Source organism: Hesperophylax consimilis, chromosome 21 (genome assembly GCF_061612785.1).
Source record: "Hesperophylax consimilis isolate HC1 chromosome 21, BYU_Hcon_1.0, whole genome shotgun sequence".
Taxonomy (NCBI): domain Eukaryota; kingdom Metazoa; phylum Arthropoda; class Insecta; order Trichoptera; family Limnephilidae; genus Hesperophylax; species Hesperophylax consimilis.
The window spans coordinates 7,533,120-7,555,723 of record NC_142856.1 but is presented as its reverse complement, the minus strand read 5'-3'; the positions used below and the strand labels follow the sequence as shown (position 1 = coordinate 7,555,723).

Sequence of the window (22,604 nt, the reverse complement as noted above, 5' to 3'; positions counted from 1 at the left end):
AATGTAGCCTAATCTTGTAAGCTCTATAACTCATAGTTGCAACCACTTAGAGCAGGCAGACCAACTTTTTTCATATGCGGAGACGCCATACTTTGAATATGTACTAAAACTACCCATTCCTCTGATCGTTTTTTTTTCGAAACAATAAAGCCTCTTGTAAGCTCTATAACTCATAGTTGCAACCACTTAGAGCAGGCAGACCAACGTTTTTCATATGCGGAGATGCCATACTTTGAATATGTACTAAAACTACCCATTCCTCTGATCGTTATGAAAAAGACCGTGACCTCTTAGACTAAAATTATTTATTCGTGTTTTATGATAGATACATAGTCCATTAAAGTTTTCAATTTCGCATGATTTTAGAAGCAACTTTGGCATTTGTTGTGAGTTAATAGTAATTATTAAAAATAATAATCTAACCTACCTACTGAGTTAATATAATGAAAAATAAAAAAAATATATAAAACATCGTAAAGCAGGCAAAAACGGCTGAAAAAGAGGTAGATTTTTTTTTAAAGAAACACAAACGTTTCCGGGAAAAATATTGTGACAATATTTGGAAATCTCCTACTACCACCACAGTAAGCGGAAAATGTTGCTTGTGCTGTGATGGAGGACTTAGCCAGCCGAGGAATTGAACACACTACGCCTGGATGGGACCCAAACGCGATGTCAACTCAGCCACCGACCGGTCAAATGTATGTACGACTAATTTGTGTTCCAACGAAAATCGGTCGTTTGAAATTTAAATTTTGGTCCTTTCAAATACTTTTAATTTGTTTATTTTTTTACCTTAGGCCCCCAACCTTTCCTCTTAAATAAGAGTCTTAATAATAACGCAGCAATTTAATAGATATGTAGGTATGTAATTAGTATATATTATATAGTAAGTGTTACAACAAAACTCTGAATTAACTTACATTTTTTTTTAAATTTAACTTTCATAAATATTGAAATAATAATAATAATATTTGGATGATTTGTGTAGCGCCGTTTTTGCGCCAAGTCACCTCAAGGGCGCTGATTAGAACTCATGGTGTGAAGGATTCAGTCAAGCGATAAAGTGGGTACTGAATTTATTTTAAATTATCTTTAAAAAAATTGAATTATAATATCCCCTGATTTTTCACGGGTCTGCGCTAGTAAATAATATTTCCTGGTAAAAAAAATTATCGCAATTCCAAGTAGAAATAAGGTATGGGGTTTCTCAAACCCCATCTCACTAACGGCATCAGGTTTTTTAATTTCGCTAATGCCGGGTTAGTCTGGTATGTACCCCGGTGTCCCGTGGGAATCTAGGAGGCACCGGTTAGTCAGAGATAAAAATATACATTATCACATAAACCGCGACAAAAAATGTCCCATGAGTTTATTGAGATTAATGCAAATACTGGGCCATACCCGTTGTGTGATTAGATAACAAAATGTCATAAAAATATTATAATTGGACCGTTTAATTTTTTTAATTATTCTCCTCGTCGAGTACAATATTTCCGGCAGATAATATAACACTATACAGAGTGTTAAAAGACGTACCCGACATACTTCCACACCGGAGGGGGTAATACTTATACGTCTCATATCCCAAACGAGAGATTTATTTATTCACATGGAAATTATGGACAGTCATAGTAATAATATGTAAGGAAAAATAACAAGATTATATAAGTTAAAAAAATACATATTACTACAAAGATAATAATAAAAGCGATTTTAAAGATATTAACAAGAAACAAGATGGTCACTTTTATCTGAGGTTTACTGGAAAGGATAAAAGTTTATTAACAGCAGGACATTCCAGAGTGGAAGATACTCTCAGTATCGCCCTGGTGTAAGACCACCATTCAGAATTGAAACGTTTCTTGAAATGGCATAGGCCGTTTATCGTGACCAGAACTGAATAGCCAGGTACTTCCTCACCTTCCTCTTCCCCACATACTTCCCTTCTCCATTATGGTCGGGGTGAGAGGTAAAGCGGTTACTCGGCTGAGTGACTAGTGACGCTAAAGATCAGTAGGTATTGGAGAGTTATGGTCGGGGTGAGAGGTAAAGCGGTTAATCGGCTGAGTGACCAGTGACGACATGCTAAATATCAGTAGGTATTGGAGAGTTATGGTCGGGGTGAGAGGTAAAGCGGTTAATCGGCTGAGTGACCAGTGACGACATGCTAAATATCAGTAGGTATTGGAGAGTTATGGTCGGGGTGAGAGGTAAAGCGGTTACTCGGCTGGATGATAGAAGAGAGATGAGAGGATAGTGAGAGAGAGATCGATTGAGAGATCGTTTTTGTGGTTTGTGACACAACCACAGAAGCGTTTTTGTCTGGCTTGTGTACTCAGCCAGGCCCCGCTACTTTTGCCGGCCGGAGGAATCCCGCCGGCCCACCGAGCAGGCGCCCGCGCCCACCCAACTGCCTTTATCAAGGCAATCCTTCACGCAAAGTATTACTCAACACAAAAAATCCACGCTGGCCCCTACAAACCGCCCGCAAGTTCCCGTGACGTGCTCTCTTTTTAAGAGGAGTCACCGCTCACAACAAGTGAAGATGTTCCCGACGAGGATGCTCCCCGCTGACCACGAGGACTCCCCGGTCGTGGTACCGCCCGGCGCTCACCAAATTGCGCATCGCACTAAGACCGGGACCGTGCGCCTTACGATCCCCGCACCACAGCCCCGCCCCGAGGACCCAAGGACCCGGAGACCATCCACCACCACGGCTTCCACGACGCCCAACGCCACCGAGATGACGGAGCCCGCAGCAGGCCCCTCTTGGGCAACAGGACCCAGTCATGCCCCCACGCGTCCCCCGATAGGCCCAGCGTCGGCCTACGTGGCGCCCCCGAGGCCGCAGCAGCCGATGGAGACGGCTACCCCCCAGGATGGAGGCTGGACGAGGCCGTCCAACCCCGTGAAGAGGCCCATGTCCCCACGGGGACCACAACCGCTCCAGTGTGGCAACCGTTTTGAAGAGTTTCCCGAGGTAAGCGAAGGCGCTGGCGCGCCGCGTATAAGGCGTGCCAATACTAATCATACCTTCTCCCCCGCAGGTGCTGGCAGGAGAGACCGTGTTCCCCCGGTTGTGATGACCCTGGGAAACATGACACACGCGCAGATCACAGCTGCGGTCCAAGGACACCTGGGGGCTGGTAAGCTCTTCACTTTCAGGTACAACAGGGGCGGCACGGCTAACATCTTCGTGCGCACGATGGAGGACCACCGCGCCCTTACCAACGGGCTGCGAGCGGAGGCTCGCGGCTTCCACACGTTCACGGCCGAAGCGGAAAAAATGAAAAAGGCCGTCATCAAGGGCCTGCCGCTCGTTGAAGTGGAAGAAATCAAGGCAGATCTGGAATCACAAGGATTCCCAGCAGTGAAGGTGGTCAAGATGACCGCCTCAATTGAGTATCCCCTATACTTAGCACACTTCAATAAGGAAGTCAACATGGGACAGCTGCGTGCGGCCGTCAAATATCTGTGCCACTGCCGCATTCGCCTCCAGAAGCACAGGAGCAACCACTTACAGCACGGCACCCAGTGCTACAGGTGCCAAGACTTCGGGCATGGGTCCCGAAACTGCTCGCACACAGCAAGGTGCGTAAAATGCTTACTGGAGCATGCTTCGGCAGAATGCCCCAAGAAGACGAGAGATGAGCCCGCCGCATGCTGCAACTGCTCAGGCTTACATCCCGCCAACTACAGAGGCTGCCCCAAGCGGGTAGCGTACGTCGCCTCCATACAGCAGCGACCTGCCAGAAGGGCCCAACGCCCACCGGCAGAACAGAACCCGAGCAGGCCACCTCCTCAGCCGAGGACGGATGGACGCACATGGGCCAACGTAGCCGGAGGCACCGCCCCCGCCCAACAGCAGCGCGAGCCCGTGCCGCCCCCACAGCCCCGCCCCCAGCCCCGCCCACAGCAGGAGCACGTGCGCGCGCCCGACTCCTCAGAGGACAACCTGGATTTGATGGCCCTGCTTCAAGGACTCCTGAGGATGCGATCACAGCTCGCCCGCTGCACAACAAGAGCAAACAAGCTCGTCATCCTGATAGAGCTTCTAGACACCCTCGATGCCTAATACCGAGATGGTGAAAGTCCTCGTATGGAACGCATTTAGCGTGCGCTACAAGACAGACGAACTGCTCGCTTTGGCAAACGAACTAAACACCGACATTTTTCTCTTATCAGAATCCCACTTGAATCCAAGTGTACCGCTGAGAGTGCAAGGCTTCGAGATTTATCGAGACGATCGAAAGGAAAGATCAGGCGGAGGAACCGCAATATTCGTTCGGCAATCTATGACGTCCACAAGAATCCCCACTCCGAAGTTGAAGTACGCCGAAGCCACGATTATCGAAGTCACCATAGAGGGTAGAGCGCACACCATCATCTCCGTATACTGCACCCAACGTAACCTAGTGAGAGAAGATCTCAATAAATTGCTCAATCTGGGACCAATTGTTGTGATGGGAGGCGACTTGAACGCCAAACACAACTATTGGAATAACTACAGAGGAAATGCGAACGGAAATACGCTCTTTACACACATGCAGACAAATACCTATTCGATAATGGCGCCCGACAGACCTACGTACTACTCGCAACTATCTAGATATCCGAGTACATTGGATATAGTACTCGAGAAAAATGTTAAGACAATATCTCCACTGCGCACATTAGACGAACTGTCATCGGACCACCTGCCCGTGAGCTTTACTATAGGCGGCACAACTTCAAGGACCCCCAGAAAACAGCGCAATTACAAGGATGCGAACTGGGAAGGATTCAAAAAAGAAGTCAACGAACGAATTCATCTCACTTCGGGAACTCTGCGCTCGTCACAAGAAATCGACGCAGCTACAAGCACTCTCACAGAGATTCTTCAAACAGCACAAGATACACACACTCCTCTAAAAGAAATACACCCATACACGATCAAGCTTCCCGAGCACGTTCTATCGCTCATCAAGGAGAAAAATCGCCTGCGACGCATGTTTCACCGCACACGCGACGAATATTTCAAGACAGCGTACAACAGCCTGCAGAGGGAAATCAAGACCGAAATCGCAGAACTCAAGCGCGATCTTTGGGACAAAAAAGTCGCATCACTCACGCCGAAGGATAATTCCCTATGGAAAATGGCCAGCGCGCTTAGACATAAAGATTTCACAATCCCCCCGCTACAGAAATTGAACGGCCCCGGGACGGCGCTTTCGCTACAAGAAAAAGCTGAAACACTCGCCGACGGGTTCGAGAGAGCCTACGCCGCTACAGACGGCCTTTCCGACCCGGCTACAGACCGGATCGTAGCTGACTCTCTACGAGACGTGAGGGAAGCAGAGCAGACAAACGCTGAAGATATTCACTTTGCTACGCCAAGCGAGATTGCTGTCACAATCAGGCGATTGAGAACAAACAAGGCGCCGGGAAGCGATCAAATTCACAACATTTTACTCAAACATCTCCCTCAAAAAGCCATCATCTACACAACAAAATTGTTCAATGCCTGCCTCATGACCGGGCATTTTCCCCAGATTTGGAAATCGGCGACCGTGCTGCCTTTCGCAAAGCCGAATAAAGATAGAACGCAGCCGACAAGTTACCGGCCGATTAGCCTATTATCTACGCTGAGCAAGGTATTTGAACAAATTATACTCAACAGGCTTGTACCACACCACGACGACAACAAAACGTTGCCAGACGAGCAGTTCGGCTTCAGAAAGAGGCACTCCACGACCCATAAACTCACCAGAGTAGCGGAATACATCGCAAGAAAATTTAACGAACATCGCTTCACCGCTGCTGCGCTCATCGACCTAGAGAAGGCATTCGACACCGTATGGATAGACGGGCTCGTGCATAAGCTGCACCGCACTAACACGCCCATATACCTAACGAGACTGATACAGGAATACCTAAAGAATAGATCGTTCAGAGTGTTCATAAGGAACGTGCTATCTTCAATGCGTGAGATTCCAAAAGGCGTGCCGCAAGGAAGTTTACTTGGACCATTTCTCTTCATTCTGTTCACCTACGACATCCCCCGAGACGAGAGATGCAATCTGTCTATCTACGCAGATGACGTCAAACTATACGTTTCCTCGCTGAAAGCGAATATGGCCGCTATTTACCTACAGAGGGCGCTCGACGCGCTCGTAGAGTACTACAAAAAATGGCGCCTGAAACTGAACGAGGCGAAAACTGAAGCCATCATGTTCACGAGAAAACGTGTAAACAGAACACCTGACTTTAACATCGAAATGGGAGGACACAGCATAGAATGGAAAGATGAAGTGACATATCTGGGCCTGACCATGGACTCCCGCCTCAACTGGAAATCTCACCAAGCGAAGATGCACACGCGCACGCGACAAGCGATCGGCATGATGAAGCCAATTTTCAATAGACGGAGTCCGCTACTTCCCAAAACCAAACTCCTCGTCTACTACTCGCTCATTCGTCCAGTACTCTCTTATGCGATTCCCGTATGGAGCAGCATCTCACACACAGACCACAAGAATCTACAGACACTTCAAAATCTCTGCATTAAAATCACATACAACACGAGACTCAGAACAAACTTGAAGAGATTACACGAACGAGAACAAATTCCAACTCTATACGAATTCACACACAGACTGACTGAACGCTTTTACAAATCACTCACACTTAGTAAAAATCCACTAATACGAGACATAGGACAATACAATGCTCCGAGCGACCTGACATTCAGATACACACATAGACTACCTAAACACATCCTCATGGACCATGACCACATATGGCACATACCAGAATTAGACGCGGACGAATAGCGAGCAGTAGGTATTTCCTAAACTCCCGACCTTCTTCCCAAATATATAATGTTTATATATCTATTTATATATTTATATAATATTTTATAATTTGTATGTTTATTTTCTATCTTCCCATAAGTATATATTAACATAAAAACAGACACACACACACACATCTCAAAAATGCAGGACATCATATACCGATGTTACTGAAGGCCGCAAACGTTTCAAGTTGACGTTCGGCCGCTCCTTCCTGGGTAAGGTTTTCTTCGATTTTCCTTACTCCCAACGGCAAATGCGGAAGGACTCCAACAAAAGGGCGCAGCCGAAATTTCCTCCCCCCATTCCCAACACAACACAAACAGACACGTATGTAGTATATGGCCGCTGTAGGTCGCCGCTGGTGCTGATGCTGGATGATGATACATGCAATTTTAGTAGGGTTTTTAGGTAACAAATTTTTTCCCTACCGAGAAAATACAAGGCCTCTAAGTCTATAAAAGCCAGGTAATATTTAAATAAACCCATATGAGGTAAAAATTGTGAGGCGCATATGACGCCGTTCTATTTGTATAAAGAACATTAACTTTAAATTCAGTAAATTTAAATGATTCACCACTTCATGGAATATGAGAATCTAGAAAATGAAAAAAAAAAAAGGGTTACTCGGCTGAGTGACTAGTGACGACATGCTAAAGATCAATAGGTATTGGAGAGTTATGGTCGGGGTGAGAGGTAAAGCGGTTACTCGGCTGATTGACTAGTGACGACACGCTAAAGATCAGTAGGTATTGGAGAGTTATGGTCGGGGTAAGAGGTAAAGCGGTTAATCGGCTGAGTGACCAGTGACAACACGCTAGAGATCAATAGGTATTGGAGAGTTGTGGTCGGGGTGAGAGGTAAAGCGGTTAATCGACTGAATGACTAGTGATGACACGCTAAAGATCAGTAGTTATTGGAGAGTTATGGTCGGGGTGAGAGGTAAAGCGGTTACTCGGCTGAGTGACTAGTGACGACATGCTGAAGATCAGTAGGTATTGGAGAGTTATGGTCGGGGTGAGAGGTAAAGCGGTTACTCGGCTGATTGACTAGTGACGACACGCTAAAGATCAGTAGGTATTGGAGAGTTATGGTCGGGGTAAGAGGTAAAGCGGTTAATCGGCTGAGTGACCAGTGACAACACGCTAGAGATCAATAGGTATTGGAGAGTTGTGGTCGGGGTGAGAGGTAAAGCGGTTAATCGACTGAATGACTAGTGATGACACGCTAAAGATCAGTAGTTATTGGAGAGTTATGGTCGGGGTGAGAGGTAAAGCGGTTACTCGGCTGAGTGACTAGTGACGACATGCTGAAGATCAGTAGGTATTGGAGAGTTATGGTCGGGGTGAGAGGTAAAGCGGTTACTCGGCTGATTGACTAGTGACGACACGCTAAAGATCAGTAGGTATTGGAGAGTTATGGTCGGGGTAAGAGGTAAAGCGGTTAATCGGCTGAGTGACCAGTGACAACACGCTAGAGATCAATAGGTATTGGAGAGTTGTGGTCGGGGTGAGAGGTAAAGCGGTTACTCGGCTGAGTGATCAGTGACGACACGCTAAAGATCAGTAGGTATTGGAGAGTTATGGTCGGGGTGAGAGGTAAAGCGGTTACGGTTAAGATTATTTTTAAAAAAATCAGTACCCACTTTATCGCTTGACTGAATCCTTCACACCATGAGTTCTAATCAGCGCCCTTGAGGTGACTTGGCACAAAAACGGCGCTATACAAATCATCCAAATATTATTATTACTATTTAAATATTTACGAAATTTAAATTCATAACAAATCTAAGTTAATTAAGAGTTTTGTTGTAACACTTAGATTAATTTAAAATTAAGGTATATACTGTAAATTATGTACGTATAGATTAAATTGCTGCTTTATTGTTAAGAGGTATGGTTGGGGGCCTAAGGTAAAAAAATAAACATTTTAAAAGCATTTTGAAGGACCAAAATTTTAATTTCAAACGAGCGATTTACATTGGAACACAAATTAGTTGTACATACATTTGACCGGTCGGTGGCTGAATAGACATCGCGTTTGGGTCCCATCCAGGCGTACTGTGTTCAATTCCTCGGCTGGCTAAGTCCTCCATCACAGAGATTTACAAATATTGTCACGTTATTTATCCTGGGAATGTTTGTTTCTTTAAAAAAAAATCTACCCCTTTTTCAGCCGTTTTTGCCTGCTTTACGATGATTTGTATTTTATTTTTTATATTTCATTATATTAACTCAGTAGGTAGGTTAGATTATTATTTTTAATAATTACTATTAACTCACAACAAATGCCAAAGCTGCTTCTAAAATCATGCAAAATTGAATACTTTAATGGACTATGTATCTATCATAAAACACAAATAAATAATTTCCCTTTCTGTGAAGAAACGGGCGGTCTGTTTAACAGATTCCCCTCTCTTAACAAACGGATTGCAATCCTTAGTCAGATAAGTATGCTGTCCCGGTTCTACCGGTATTACAATGGAAGATGCTCCGAGAAACGAGCGTCATTGATAATAATAATAACATGGCATTTATAAAGCGCAGTTTAGTGTCATTTCACTTCAAGTGCGCTTAACTACTCGTATAACAAACCTTCGGTACCGGTGCATAGTCGGGAAATACGCAAAACGCGCGCCTAACATACACGATTGACATTTGTCTCGTGAGAAAGGGTCTCTTCTACGACTCGTTCTTGAGTTTAATAGCTCGGCTGTGGAACCTACAACATGTGTCATTTCAAAATCCATGTTCACTCTTTCCTCTCCTCAAAAGACCCTCCACACAGCATCTCCTGTGTGAAATTAATATTTTTCTGTTTGGTTGGGTATTTTGGACTCAAATCAAAATTTAATTTTGGATGAAAAAGGCCGCGCTGCCCTTCGATAGTCTAGTTCTATAGGGAAATATTTCAAAATTTTTGTGTTTTGACTTATTAATTCCAAATGGTAAAGAAACTCTCCGTGTTTTCATTTAAAAAAAAAAGTAAAATTTTAATTATTTATGTAGTAAAATCGTATATTTCCTTATGGAATTATAATTAAATCAGCACATTGTTAGTTCAACAGACAAACAAGTTAGATGTTTCCATATTGAACTAAGTTTGACATGTCACAACTGCAGCTAATTACAGTTCAACAGACAAACAAGTTAGATGTTTCCCTATTGAACTAAGTTTGACATGTCACAACTGCAGCTAATTACAGTTCAACAATGAAACAAGTTAGATGTTTCTATCACATTACCACTATCGAAAAATTTGTCATTATTTCAAACAATCGCCAACGCGGAAGATTTTTGCAATAATATATGGTCTGGGTTTATAACACCCCACATCTTTAACGCCGGGTTAAAGTTTATCACAAAATGTAAAAAAAATCGCTGTATAAATAATTGGATGACTTTCCAGAAATTCACTTTAGTTTGCACTATCAACTGGTCGTGTCACTGACTTCTCCTTGTCAGTGAAATACAAGCGAACTATAAAATGTGTCGCAGTGCATTGTTCGTACTGGGATTTCTATGCATATCTTGTTTTTTTTTTTTTTTTTTTTTTTTTTTTTTTTTTTTTTTTTATTTATTTGCAAAAACAGTACAAAAACCAATACATTGCAAAAGCGGTAAACAAATTATTGAAGAAAATTTTATACATAAGTATACAGTTAAAACATATGCAAAAGCGGTAAACAAAATATGGAAAAAAAATTATACATAAGTATACAGTTAAAACAAATACAATATTTCGCGCTTAAAGTCGTTGTAGGACATATGGAAAATATCCAAGTTAGCTGGAAGGGAGTTAATTAACCTAGTGAGTCTTCCCAGGGGCATCACCATTGGTAAGTTAGTTCTGGACCTGGGAAGAATTAAAAGCCTGTGTTGGCGGCCTCTCGTGAAATTATCCGGGACATAAAGTCCTATTTTTGACAGAATGTCTGGAATTGATACTAAACCATTCAGAAGCTTGTAAGCCATCATCAATAATGCGACGTCCCGTCTGGAACTAAGGCTGCAGATATTCAGCATTCCCGAGATAAATGCTGTTGGAAACAGCCATGGGTAAAAACCAAACTCTCTCATATAGAGGTATCGTAAAAATTTCTTTTGAATTTTCTCGACCATTAGTACATAGACAGTGTCCTCTGGCCCCCATACCTGAGATCCACTCTCGAGAATGCTACGCACTAAGCTAAAGTAAAGCAGCCTAATGACTGCAAGGTTTGTCAGTTCCTTTGAATTGTGTATGACAAAACCTAACATTCTTGTAGCTGATTTACAGATCTTTTCAATGTGAGCGTGAAATGTTAAGCGAGCGTCATACACAATTCCTAAGTCCTTATAAGTCACCGTATGCTTTAGTGATGTATCTTTCATTTTGTAATTAAAATATACGATCTTTTGTGACCTCGTAAAACACATAACTGAGCATTTTTGGAAGTTGAAACCGAGTTTGCTGTCAATACTCCAGTCAATAATTGCATTTATATCTTCCTGGAGCTTTTTACAGTCTTCTAATGATCTTATTCTTAAGAACAGTTTAATATCATCTGCAAAAAGTAAAAAACGGACGAATTTGATTTTTCCCCGAATATTATTTATAAAAATTAGAAACAATAAGGGTCCTAAATTGGAACCCTGCGGCACACCAGAGTTTGTAGGATACGCGTTAGAGTTAAAACCACCATAGGAAACGAATTGTTCCCTTTCTTTTAAATAGTTAGCAAAGAGTTTAATTAAGTTTTCGGAAAAACCAATTTCTTCAAGCCTACTTAAGAGCACTAAGTGATCAACCTTATCGAAAGCTTTCGCAAAGTCATGGTATGACGTGTCAACTTGCTCATTATTATCGAGCGCTCTCGCCACGTAATCAGTATATGCCATCAAGTTTGTAGTGGTTGATCGGCCACGTCGAAATCCGTGTTGTTGTTCGATCAAGAATGGTTCAACCTTGGCATATACATATTTATGAATAATTATTTCGAATAACTTGGCAGGTGCGGAAAGAATTGCTATAGGACGGTAATTGGTTGCCTGACACTTGTCACCATCTTTATGTTTAGATGGTAAGTAGCCTCATAAGGATTTCTACAATCTTGTCATACGAGAAGCATAAATAAATAATTTTACACTTCATCACAGCGCTACTTTTCAGGATAGCGTTTTGCCTCCTCCGTAAATATTCTTAACTCACCTGGGGTCTCTAATCATTATTTTTCAATTCAAAAACCTTCTACTCCTGATTCAATCGACTTCCACGCAGTTTTCCTACCTTTTATACCATTTGCCGCTAATCATTTCAACCGGAGCACCCACTTCTGCCATCTGCCATTAATTCAAAGTCCAAAATTGACAGTTTAAAACAAACCTCATACAATTTCACTGTTTCCAAAAGATATTTTCAACATCGTGTTTTATTATAGTCTCATCAGCGGAGCAGGCTGAACCATTTTTCAGAGATGACTATTTCTACTCCACCGAATTTAAATCGTTCTACAAAGAACACAAAGCGGCGCTGGGCTGGAGAGAGGCGGTGTCCATGTGTTCCTTGGAAAGCGCTGAGCTCGTGGTGCCAACATCTGAGGACGAGATTGGCGCCCTGCTAATCTACATGGCCAGCACCACCAGCAATGTGTGGATTGGGGTACATGACTTATTCCAACAACAGAACTACATGGCAATCAATGGTATGTAACCATGTTTTAAATGTGTAAAGTTTAGCATATACATGTAGCCACTTTTATTGAGTTCCTCTAAAATATCTCTAAGACATCTTAGATCAGCAACATGGAGGTTGGTCTAGGCGTAGATTCCCAGGTTGCAAACGCCATCCTGACTCCGGTAACTAGCTCAGAATAATTACGAATGAATATTTAAATGAAATCCAGTTTACTTATTCCCACCTCTCTTTGTAGGCATTCCAACATCAGAGTTATACTTGAACCATCCAGAGCCCAACCCGGGCGATGGACGCGACTGTGTGCGAATGCTGCGAAACGGACAATACGCCGACGGGCCCTGTGAGGCGGCCAGCCTGTTTATCTGTAAGAAATCCCTCAGCACTCTGACAGCGAATGTGGATTGTGCAACCTACGATACGGGTATGGAAAACAACTCCACTAATGTTATTTGTTACTGAACACTTTAATGATTAATTCCGGTACGAGAACACCACTTCTAGTTTTAAGAGGAAGCTACAAGCCAAAAATGTTTATATTCTTGGTATACTTTATTTTGTAGGTAATAGGCATTAAAATCGCTTGACAAACGGAGTCTAGAAACGTTCGATTACAAGCATAAAACTGGTTTTTATTTATTTTGTAAATAATTTTATAAGAAAGCAAAAAAGTTAATCAAGTGAAACTGTCCCAGATAATCTTAGCTATAATACTGTATTTTTAAAAGTTGTTTCCTTTACGCGTTCAAACATTTCTATTGAAAAAATTTTTTTTTTAGTAGTTTACATTTATATTTTTTATTGGGTAATTTACTATTTTATTTGTATTATACTCAAGCTAAACGTTAGAAAAACCTTCAATTTATCTAAAGCATATTTTTGGTATTCATAATGTTCACCAATTCGTTATAAAGATTAATCAAAATAGTGATTTAGCATTAAGCTTCGCCTTAATCGGATGCACGGACACAATCACTACAAATTTTGGTTTATTTCTTCAGTGACTAAAGCACAACGATAGAGAGATGTAAAATTTTCCCGATTAGAACCATCGCATTCAACAGAACAATTTGTTTTCCTTATATTCCACAGGAATTTAATATAATGTAAGAACTTTTCATGAATAACATAATCTATTCAATATAACTAACACGATGTTTAAATTTTTTTCCAGAATACAAAAAATTTCCTGCAATGGACGATCGTTGTTTCAAATTCCATCGTACGCCAAAGTCGTGGTATGATGCCTTTGAAGTCTGTTCGGCCGAACAAGGTCATCTCGTGGTCCTCAACAGTGCGGAGGAGGCTCAACACTGCTTGGACGCGTTTAATGAATATGCCGGAAGCTCACTGGATACCAACTTTGACAGGAGTCATATTTGGCTTGGGTTTCATGACTTGATTCTTCCAGGACAATATGAAACCATCCACGGTATGTTTCGAAGTTTACTTATTAAACCTTATTATTTTTTTTCTAGCCCTTGCTTACATTATTTCGTTTATTATTATCGGTTATTATCTGTCATGATTAATCCTCATTATTTCTAGAGCCTTCTGGATGTGGGCGTTTTTATTTTTATTACAGTGTTGCTAATTCAGCATTAAATCACATTTTTACAAGCTCCCCGTAGATATAAATAATTTGAATGTCTATGAACATTAGTCACCGAACCTCGGTAGTGTGCAGTCGTGTTTACTTCCAGTGCTCTGTGTTTGATGGCTTGCTGACGGCGCGGCGCGGAGTACAGATAAGATTTATTTATTGTTACCTTTTCGTATTCATTATTTTTGTTTGTTTTATTGGTTTGCGACGAAGTTGCGTGTATTATTTCTATCATTCATTATTTCTAAAATAATAATTATTGTTTAATTTTTTTTTTAATTTTTTGAAATGGAAGAAGATGAAAATCGACCTCCAGACCCTGAGTTCATTTCTAATATTGCAGACGTCTACGATTCTGATGATTCCCAAACTTCTGTAACCATTCCTTCCCGAAAACGACGACCTTCGCTTTGCCTTAATGTACCTCCTAAAATTAAATCTCTTTCACAAACAAACGAAGCCCCAATCTCTCATTGAAGTTATAATGATACCATTCCTACAGAAGCAAAAGCCATTGAGCTAATGTATTCTATTTCATCTTCAGCTCCATTTATTGTCAATGTCCAATGGACTGAACAGGGGAAAATAATTCATCCCCTGGATTTTGGTAAATTTATTTTTAGCTCAAAACTCAATAACCTCGGTATTATAAATGGATCAATAAAACCGGAAGGTCGATACAAACTATCCATAGAATTTAAATCCGCCACATTAGCTAATGATTTTGTTAAAAAAATAGGTTCTCTTTCAAATAATAAATTTAAATCTTTCATACCCACTTTTAATTTAACCAGAATGGGCAGAGTAAGAGGTATCCCAACCGATCTATCAGAAACAGAAATAGTAGACGCTCTTAATGACTCTCAATTAACTCCAAAACTTTTAAAAGCACGTCGTTTGAATTTCAAGGATACTTCCACCGGCACCACTATATGGAAACCTTCCCAATCCGTTGTTATTACTTTTGAAGGTCAAACATTACCATCCCGTGTATTTTTTTATAATAACGCTCTTCCCGTTGAAGTATACAGATTCCCGACGATCCAATGTTTCAACTGTTGCCGTTTTGGCCATTCAAAACCTATTTGTCGTTCCCCTCCTCGTTGCTTCCATTGCCGAGAGGATCATCCCTTTGAACAGTGTCAAAATACAACGAATAACCCTATTTGTATTAATTGTAAGGGCAACCATACTGCTGTTAGTGTGGCCTGTCCAGAGTTATCTAGACAGAGAAATATCAAACAGTCAATGGCTGCAGACAACATTTCCTACTTTCAGGCTTCTAAATTATTCCCTCCTAAGAAAAAATCTTTTGCAGAGATAACGTCTAACGCTTCTCTCTTTCATTTTTCTTCCCCTAAATCCCCTCTATCATCTTCCCACAAAGAAACAATTTTTATACCGATAAAATTTAATCCAAAATTTATTCCTTCTTTCGATAAAAAACTACATAATGATCCTTTACTTAACTCGAATGGGAATAATAAATCCCAGGCTCCCAATGGGACTGCCTTAAAAAACTGTTCCACTTCCGATATCTTACCTATAGTCATGATTGAAAATTCTTCTTTTATTCAAACTTTAATTACCCTATTAATTACGATCCTTTCAAATAACAATAAAGTACCGTCCAACGCTGCCGATTATATGAAATCTTTACTCTCTAGCCTTCCCGATGTATCCGCAACTGAGCAAAATACTTCAATGGAATAGTAGAAGTCTATTCGCCAGCAAAATTGATCTTGTACAGTTACTTGATGAACATAATATTTCAGTTGCTGCCATCTCCGAAACGTGGTTAAAACCCTCATACCAATTTAAGATTCCTGCATATCATTGTCTAAAACATGATAGACTGGATGGCAAAGGTGGCACTGCTCTTATTATACATAATTCTATCCCTTTTAAACAAATTATTTTCCACACTCTCTCCAACAATTTTCAGATAGTAGCAGCTGTTGTATCTGATATTACATTACTATCAATATATATCCCTCCCTCTACAATTTTTCTTGAAAACGAATGGTCAACATTTATATCCCAGATTCGTCCCCCGTATATGATACTTGGGGACTTCAATGCTCATTCTCCTTCTTGGGGCAGTGAGTTAACAAACCGTTTTGGCCATAATCTATTAGATTTTATGGATACCTATAATTTATGTATTCTAACTGACGGATCTCCAACTCGTTTCACTGCCCCTCAACATCGGAAAGTGCAGTCGATTTATCTCTTTGCTCATTTTCGGTGATTCCCATATGTTCTTGGAACATTCTTAAAGATCCCCTTTCCAGTGACCATTTTCCTATAAGAATTACCTTCCACCATCTGTCTTCCACGCATTCCTTTTCGATAAACAATAGTTTTAAATTTAAAACGAAAGACGCGAATTGGAGAAATTTTTCTTCAGAATTAGACTCCATTGTTCAAGCATCTAAGTCTTCCCTTGTCAACACTAGTTTACAATGTGAATTATTTCCTAACATGATAATAAAAACTGCAGAAAAAAAACTTAAAAAACGTCATGTTAACATTAAGATAAAACATTCCACCCCATGGTGGGATGAAGAATGCACTAGTGTCGTTAAATCCAGAAGAGAAGCAATTTCTATTTTCCGTAAATGTACGTCTTTCGAAAATTACCTTTCTGTGAAACGCGCCCAGGCAGAAGCGAAACGCGTTTTGAAAAACAAAAAGCGGTCTGGATGGCGAAAATTCTGTGAACGCTTGTCTCCTGAATCTCCCCAGTCATCCGTATGGTCCAATTTTAAAAAAATTCGGTTCGTCATATACTCCCTAGCGTTCCAAACATATTCCAGAAGAAATTTTTTATAGGTTTTGCAGATAAGATAGCTCCTCCGCCAGATGTGAGGAAATGCCTTCCTTTATTTCTTATCCATCTCACTCTAGCTGGCTGGACTCTCCTTTCTCAGTAAGTGAATTAAATCGAGTAATCAATTCCCTTCTAGACTCTTCTCCTGGCCCTGATGGAATCTTATATAGTTTCATTAAAGCATTCTCAGACATGTCGGTTGAATATTTTTTATCCCTAATTAATTACATGTTCGAAACAGGATTTATACCGGAAGTCTGGAAAGTTCAAAAAATCCTTCCGATTTTAAAACCAGGCAAAAATCCATCTGAAATCTCATCCTATCGTCCTATTGCTCTTTCGTCATGTTTAATGAAAGTAGCAGAACACTTGATAAAGAACAGATTGGAATGGTTTGTTGAAAATCACAGAATTATCTCTCCTAATCAATATGGCTTCCGGAAAAAGAAATCAACCATAGATAATTTAAGTGTGTTAACAACAGACATCCGTATATCTCAGTCCCTTAATTCTTGCACTCTGGCCACAATTCTTGATCTTTCGTCAGCTTACGACGATGTATTAATTAAAATTTTGAAAGAAAAATTAATTAAAATAAAAATTCCCTTAAAACTAGTTCAATTTATTATTAATTTACTAACAGACAGATCCATTATTATCCACTTTTCCTCAAAAACGATAAATCGCAAACTATGGAAGGGATTACCTCAGGGGTCCGTAATCAGTCCATTATTATTTGATATACAGGGTGTCCGGAAACTCGTAGTACAAGCGGGAAACTGGTGAATCTACATCACATTTGGAGTCGATTTTGTAGTATTTTTTTTTTATTTGAGCTTTCGTTATCGAGTAAATCGAGTTTGAAGTTGATTTTTTTTTTTTTTTTTTTTTTTTAATCAAATTCTTATAAATTATTACTGAAGATCAAAGTACCCAACTAATTAAAACTATTTGAAAGTAAAACAAATGAAGAAACTCGGATTTGAAGCATTATTTTGAAATCACCCTTCATTTAACCCGGTGTAATCATAAAATATTTCTGCTCTGCAGGGTTAAAACATCTGTTATTCAACCCTAAACACCAGAAAAAACTTTAACCCTAAAATAGCCGAAAAATATTTTTTTTTGTTTTTTTTTTTTTTTTGAAAATGCTCAAATCAAAAAACTTTATGTTTTTTTGGGTTCCCCATGTGATGTAGATTCTCCAGTTTCCCGCTTGTACTACGAGTTTCCGGACACCGTGTATATATAAGTGATTTATACAGTGTAATTCCTTCATCTATCAAGCGACTTTATTTTGCTGATGATTTCCTTATATATTTATCACACAAAAATCTATCGCGCGCTGTGAAGGAATTGAATTTGGCTTTACATAATATTTATGTTTGGTTGTTGACAAATGGGATGAATTTAGCTACGTCTAAAACCAAAGTAGTGGCTTTTACGCGCAAAAGAAAAATACCCCCCTTTTCTGTCTGCTTTGATAATGTCCCTCTTCAAATCGTTAAGCAAATTAAATTTCTTGGACTACTTTTGGATCATAAACTTTCCTGGCTCCCGCATATTCAGAACATTTCGACTAAGTGTGAAAAAGGGCTAAATATTAATAATAATAATAATAATAAGTGTTTTATTATCTTTTTTTGTGTAACAAATAGATATAATGATATCCTCACTGAGATCTCCCGTGCTGAGGATTTCATTTACATATTATGTCTAATTTAATTATAAGAAAATTAATATTACATCAAAGTTACAAATAAATTTAATTATGAACAAATATCATGCAATATATATATGTATTTTTTTTTTAATAATTTTAAAATAAGTAAGATGTTTTATATATATATATATATATATAAATATATATATATATATATATATATAAATCCCGCTACCGATATGGCGACCTTTCACTTCGCATCCTTTTGACTACCACCGCTTATGGTAGGTTTAGAAACAAAAACGCTGTGAATGTTCACTTATATATAGTTATAGAATAAAGTGATCGTAACAGAATTTGCCATAAATCGTGTTGTAAGGGTATTCATATTTTTGCAAGGTACATACATTTTAGAGTCTTTTGGACACCCTCTCATATTGCTGCCCTTTTGGTAACCGCATATATCTTACGAATATCACAGTACATTACGTTTTTAATAAGGCGTCCGTTCATTACGAACATTTAACGACTTCCGTATATTCCCGTATGCCATACGTTTATATTCCGATGCTTTCTGAATCCTTTTAATTTGGTCTTGATTTGGCACCAGTGTATATCCTATGTATATAACGATACGCTGTCATTGAAAAGACAAGTCCATACAAACAAAGGTTAATTTGACGACATAATACATTAATTTAATTTGCTTGTCTAGGATGATACAAATTTAATTTTAAAAGAATAGCAACCCGAAAATTCAAAATGGTGGACGATTTTATGATACATTTTATATTAGAAATAACAGAAAATAACGTAATTATCTCTCTTCACGTCTGTCAAAATTAACTATCGATTTTGGCTTGTATTTTAACGAACCGCTTTGGCTCTAGCGTTATATTTGTCACCAATAAGTATTCTGACTTAGTAGCTGCCTTTCTACGATGGACGACAATTGCGAAAAGGTTTATTTCTTAAAAGAAAGATAATCATTCTCGGATTTCGTAAAACCTATCACTATTTAAAAATCTCCTACTACCGTCATTATAAGCGGCAGATTTTGGTTGCTTATTCAGTGATGGAGGACTTAGCCAGCCAATTAAACCAGCCAGGCCTTGACTGGGTGGGAACAAATGGTATTAGCCAAATGAATTGAATTCACTGACAGTGAAACCGTAAGATTGGTAGAAAATTAATTATTTTTCTATGCTTAGAAACAACAACGAAATTTTGCCAAATTTCATAGTTAGCGGCGGTCATCTCAAGTCAGGTCTCCAGCGACAAAATGTTTTCAAAAAATTCGCCAAAAACAAAAACATTGGGACAGGGCCACTTTTCGAAATAATTGCATAAAGCTGGGCAAGGCCGGATCATCAGCTTTATATCTATCTACATATAAAGCTGATGATCCGGCCTTGCCCGGCTTTATGCAATTATTTCGAAAAGTGGCCCTGTCCCAATGTTTTTGTTTTTGGCGAATTTTTTGAAAACATTTTGTCGCTGGAGACCTGACTTGAGATGACCGCCGCTAACTATGAAATTTGGCAATATATAAAGATGTTTGGTTTGGCTTTTTATACAAATCTACAGTTTTATTGCGATGTTGATGAAATTTTGCATACTTGACGATAAGAATAAAATAAAAATTACTACCTACATCCGAATTCTAAAAAATGTGTGTAAAGCCCGGCTAATCTAATATAAATATGTTTCAAAATTTTATTTTAAAATCTGGGAACCCTTTTAAAATTAGTCTCGCGATAAAGGCAAGATAATCTCTCTATATATCTAAACAACACAAAATCCGTATTAGTAAACTAATAATTTTCTCAATTTTTTTGGCGAACAATAAACTTATCATCGTAAATAAACAAGTTATTGTTTAGATAGAACTGAGTTGGATAAAATTATCGCGGAATGGTCATATTATTATTAATTTGATTGATCCCCCTTATATTTATTGGAATCTGTTTCGTCAAAGCTAACAACATCTGACATTAGCGCCCTACCAAATGTTTGTTGGGCGATTGCAATTTTTTCTGATTTTAGATAAAACGATTTCGTTCACTGATATTAGTAATTATCACGAATATTATGTACCTATTTTATGACTCTATTCTACCATTCTAACAAGAAAAAGAGTTGAGTTAGTTTAAGGAAAATTTCATAAACAATTGATTAAGTAAAGGGACCATCGTCCATATTACATCTACTGTCAATAATCAATTATTTTTTTCATTTAGGACATAATTTTTGTTTTAATTTCCGGCAAATAATCATATTATGATGGTCCGATGCTCTGAAAGGAACCCGCTTGCACAGCGCGGGTGTAAACTGTGCAACCTAAAGTTTAAGTTTAGACTTACGGATTTCAATACTTTTGTTTGTGTGAAAGCACTATGAAATAATACATGATTTTACTTCAATGACAAGCCATAGATTATTAAGATAAATGTATTGATTACATAATATAAGTACTACAATAATATCCTGTTATTATCATATAACGTCATTCGATGTGAATTATGCTGACGAATAATAATATATTTTGCATTTATTTTGAAAAAAAAGTTATCCATCTGTTATATAGTTGGCCATCTTCCTAATATATTTATATCTGTCGCATGATTATTAGCTTTTTTTTAATTTTTTTGTGGTCTCGTGCTCAACAAATTGTTTTATTTATTTATTATGTGTAATAACACTTTTTTTTATAATAATATATAAAAATCACTGAGGATACGTGTTCAAAGAATAGCTGGAATGATTATAGTAATTTCTCTATCATCATAAATAACATGAATCTTCGTAGACTCTACCGGCTACCCAGATTTCAACTTGCCACTTAAAGAATATTGTACTATTAGGTATATCTATCTTTTACGTATCATATTTTATCTTTTATGTACTTCTTTTACACAGTTATTATTATATTATGTACTTTAAACTTGTCATACTACTTTGCACAACTTACCTATAATAACGTACCTAAATTTGTAAAAGACTTTATTGTGTGGCATTTAAAAAAAACAACATAAGATGAAATAAATGGTCTGTCTTTGAAAAAATATTAATGTCACGTGATATTTTAAGATATAATAAACGAATAATCCTGCCATAAGCTAGTTGTAATTTCAACAAGTCCTGGGGCAAGTGACTTGCTAATTCATCAGTTATGCTAATCCTGAAAATCCTCGAAGGGTGTCGTTGTAAGGATATGCCATAGTATCACCATACCATAGTTTCAGCGCCCATGAGGTGATTTTTCAAAATACGATGCTCTAAATATTATCCGAATATTATTATGCACTCAGTGTACACTGTTCACACTTGAGCACGTAGGAACTACATACCTAGTAAAAAAAAATATTTTGATTATTTGTAGAGTGTCGTTTTTGTGAAAAACTACTAACTTATTGCAGGAAAAAAAAGTTTACTTTACTTAAACCCATTTTTTACATTGAGGCCCTGAGGAATAAAATTTACTTCTGGGCCTGAACATGTCTTTTTGAGGAGAGGAAAGACTGTACATGGGTATTAAAGAGACCCATGATGCATGAGGGAGGAAAAACAGAGGCCGGCAAATCATTCCACAATTACTAAATTAATGTATTGATCAATAGATTAATCAGTAGATATTTACACCATGCAATTTGCATACGTAAAATATTTCTCATGTATAACAATAAACATATTAGGGAATACAGGTAGGTATACGAACCAAGTTTTGAGGTTATTTAGAGTAATTAAATATATATACTGTTTTTACAATATTATTCAATAGAACAATTCCTATTGTCATGCTATGCTATGCTTGAAAATCTATTCTGCAGTTTGGTATCTTGAACAATTCGTGTCATGATGACGACTACCTACTGCTCAAGTTTTCAGGCACGTAAATGTCGAAGCATTCCAAGAGTAATAGGCTATCAAATAGAGATACGCACTACTTTATTAAAACTAAGTATTGCACGATATGTATGACGATTTTTCAATTTT

General features: G+C 38.8%; 2 protein-coding genes across 2 annotated transcripts in view; both read left to right on the top strand.

Moving 5' to 3' along the window:
* Positions 1-7,486: 7,486 nt before the first annotated feature.
* On the top strand, positions 7,487-12,971 carry LOC149413570 (CD209 antigen-like protein 2). The gene is made up of 3 exons (XM_089644424.1): positions 7,487-7,532; positions 12,256-12,519; positions 12,748-12,971. Exons 1-3 carry the CDS (start codon positions 7,487-7,489, stop codon positions 12,969-12,971), a joined length of 534 nt encoding a protein of 177 aa, XP_089500550.1.
* Positions 12,972-13,786: 815 nt separating this feature from the next.
* Positions 13,787-22,604, top strand: part of LOC149413568 (secretory phospholipase A2 receptor-like) — a 58,258-nt gene continuing 49,440 nt past the window's right edge. Inside the window, exon 1 of the mRNA XM_089644392.1 lies at positions 13,787-13,941. The gene's annotated coding sequence lies outside the window, so the exon portion shown is untranslated. The remainder of the gene's footprint in view (positions 13,942-22,604) is intronic.

Bases quoted from the DNA above. Each gene is read 5' to 3' on its own strand.
- LOC149413570 (XM_089644424.1), top strand. From the start codon at position 7,487: ATGCTAAAGATCAATAGGTATTGGAGAGTTATGGTCGGGGTGAGAG. The intron at 7,533-12,255 runs GTAAAGCGGTTA...GTTTTATTATAG, and splicing joins AGTTATGGTCGGGGTGAGAG to TCTCATCAGCGGAGCAGGCT. The intron at 12,520-12,747 runs GTATGTAACCAT...CTCTCTTTGTAG, and splicing joins GAACTACATGGCAATCAATG to GCATTCCAACATCAGAGTTA.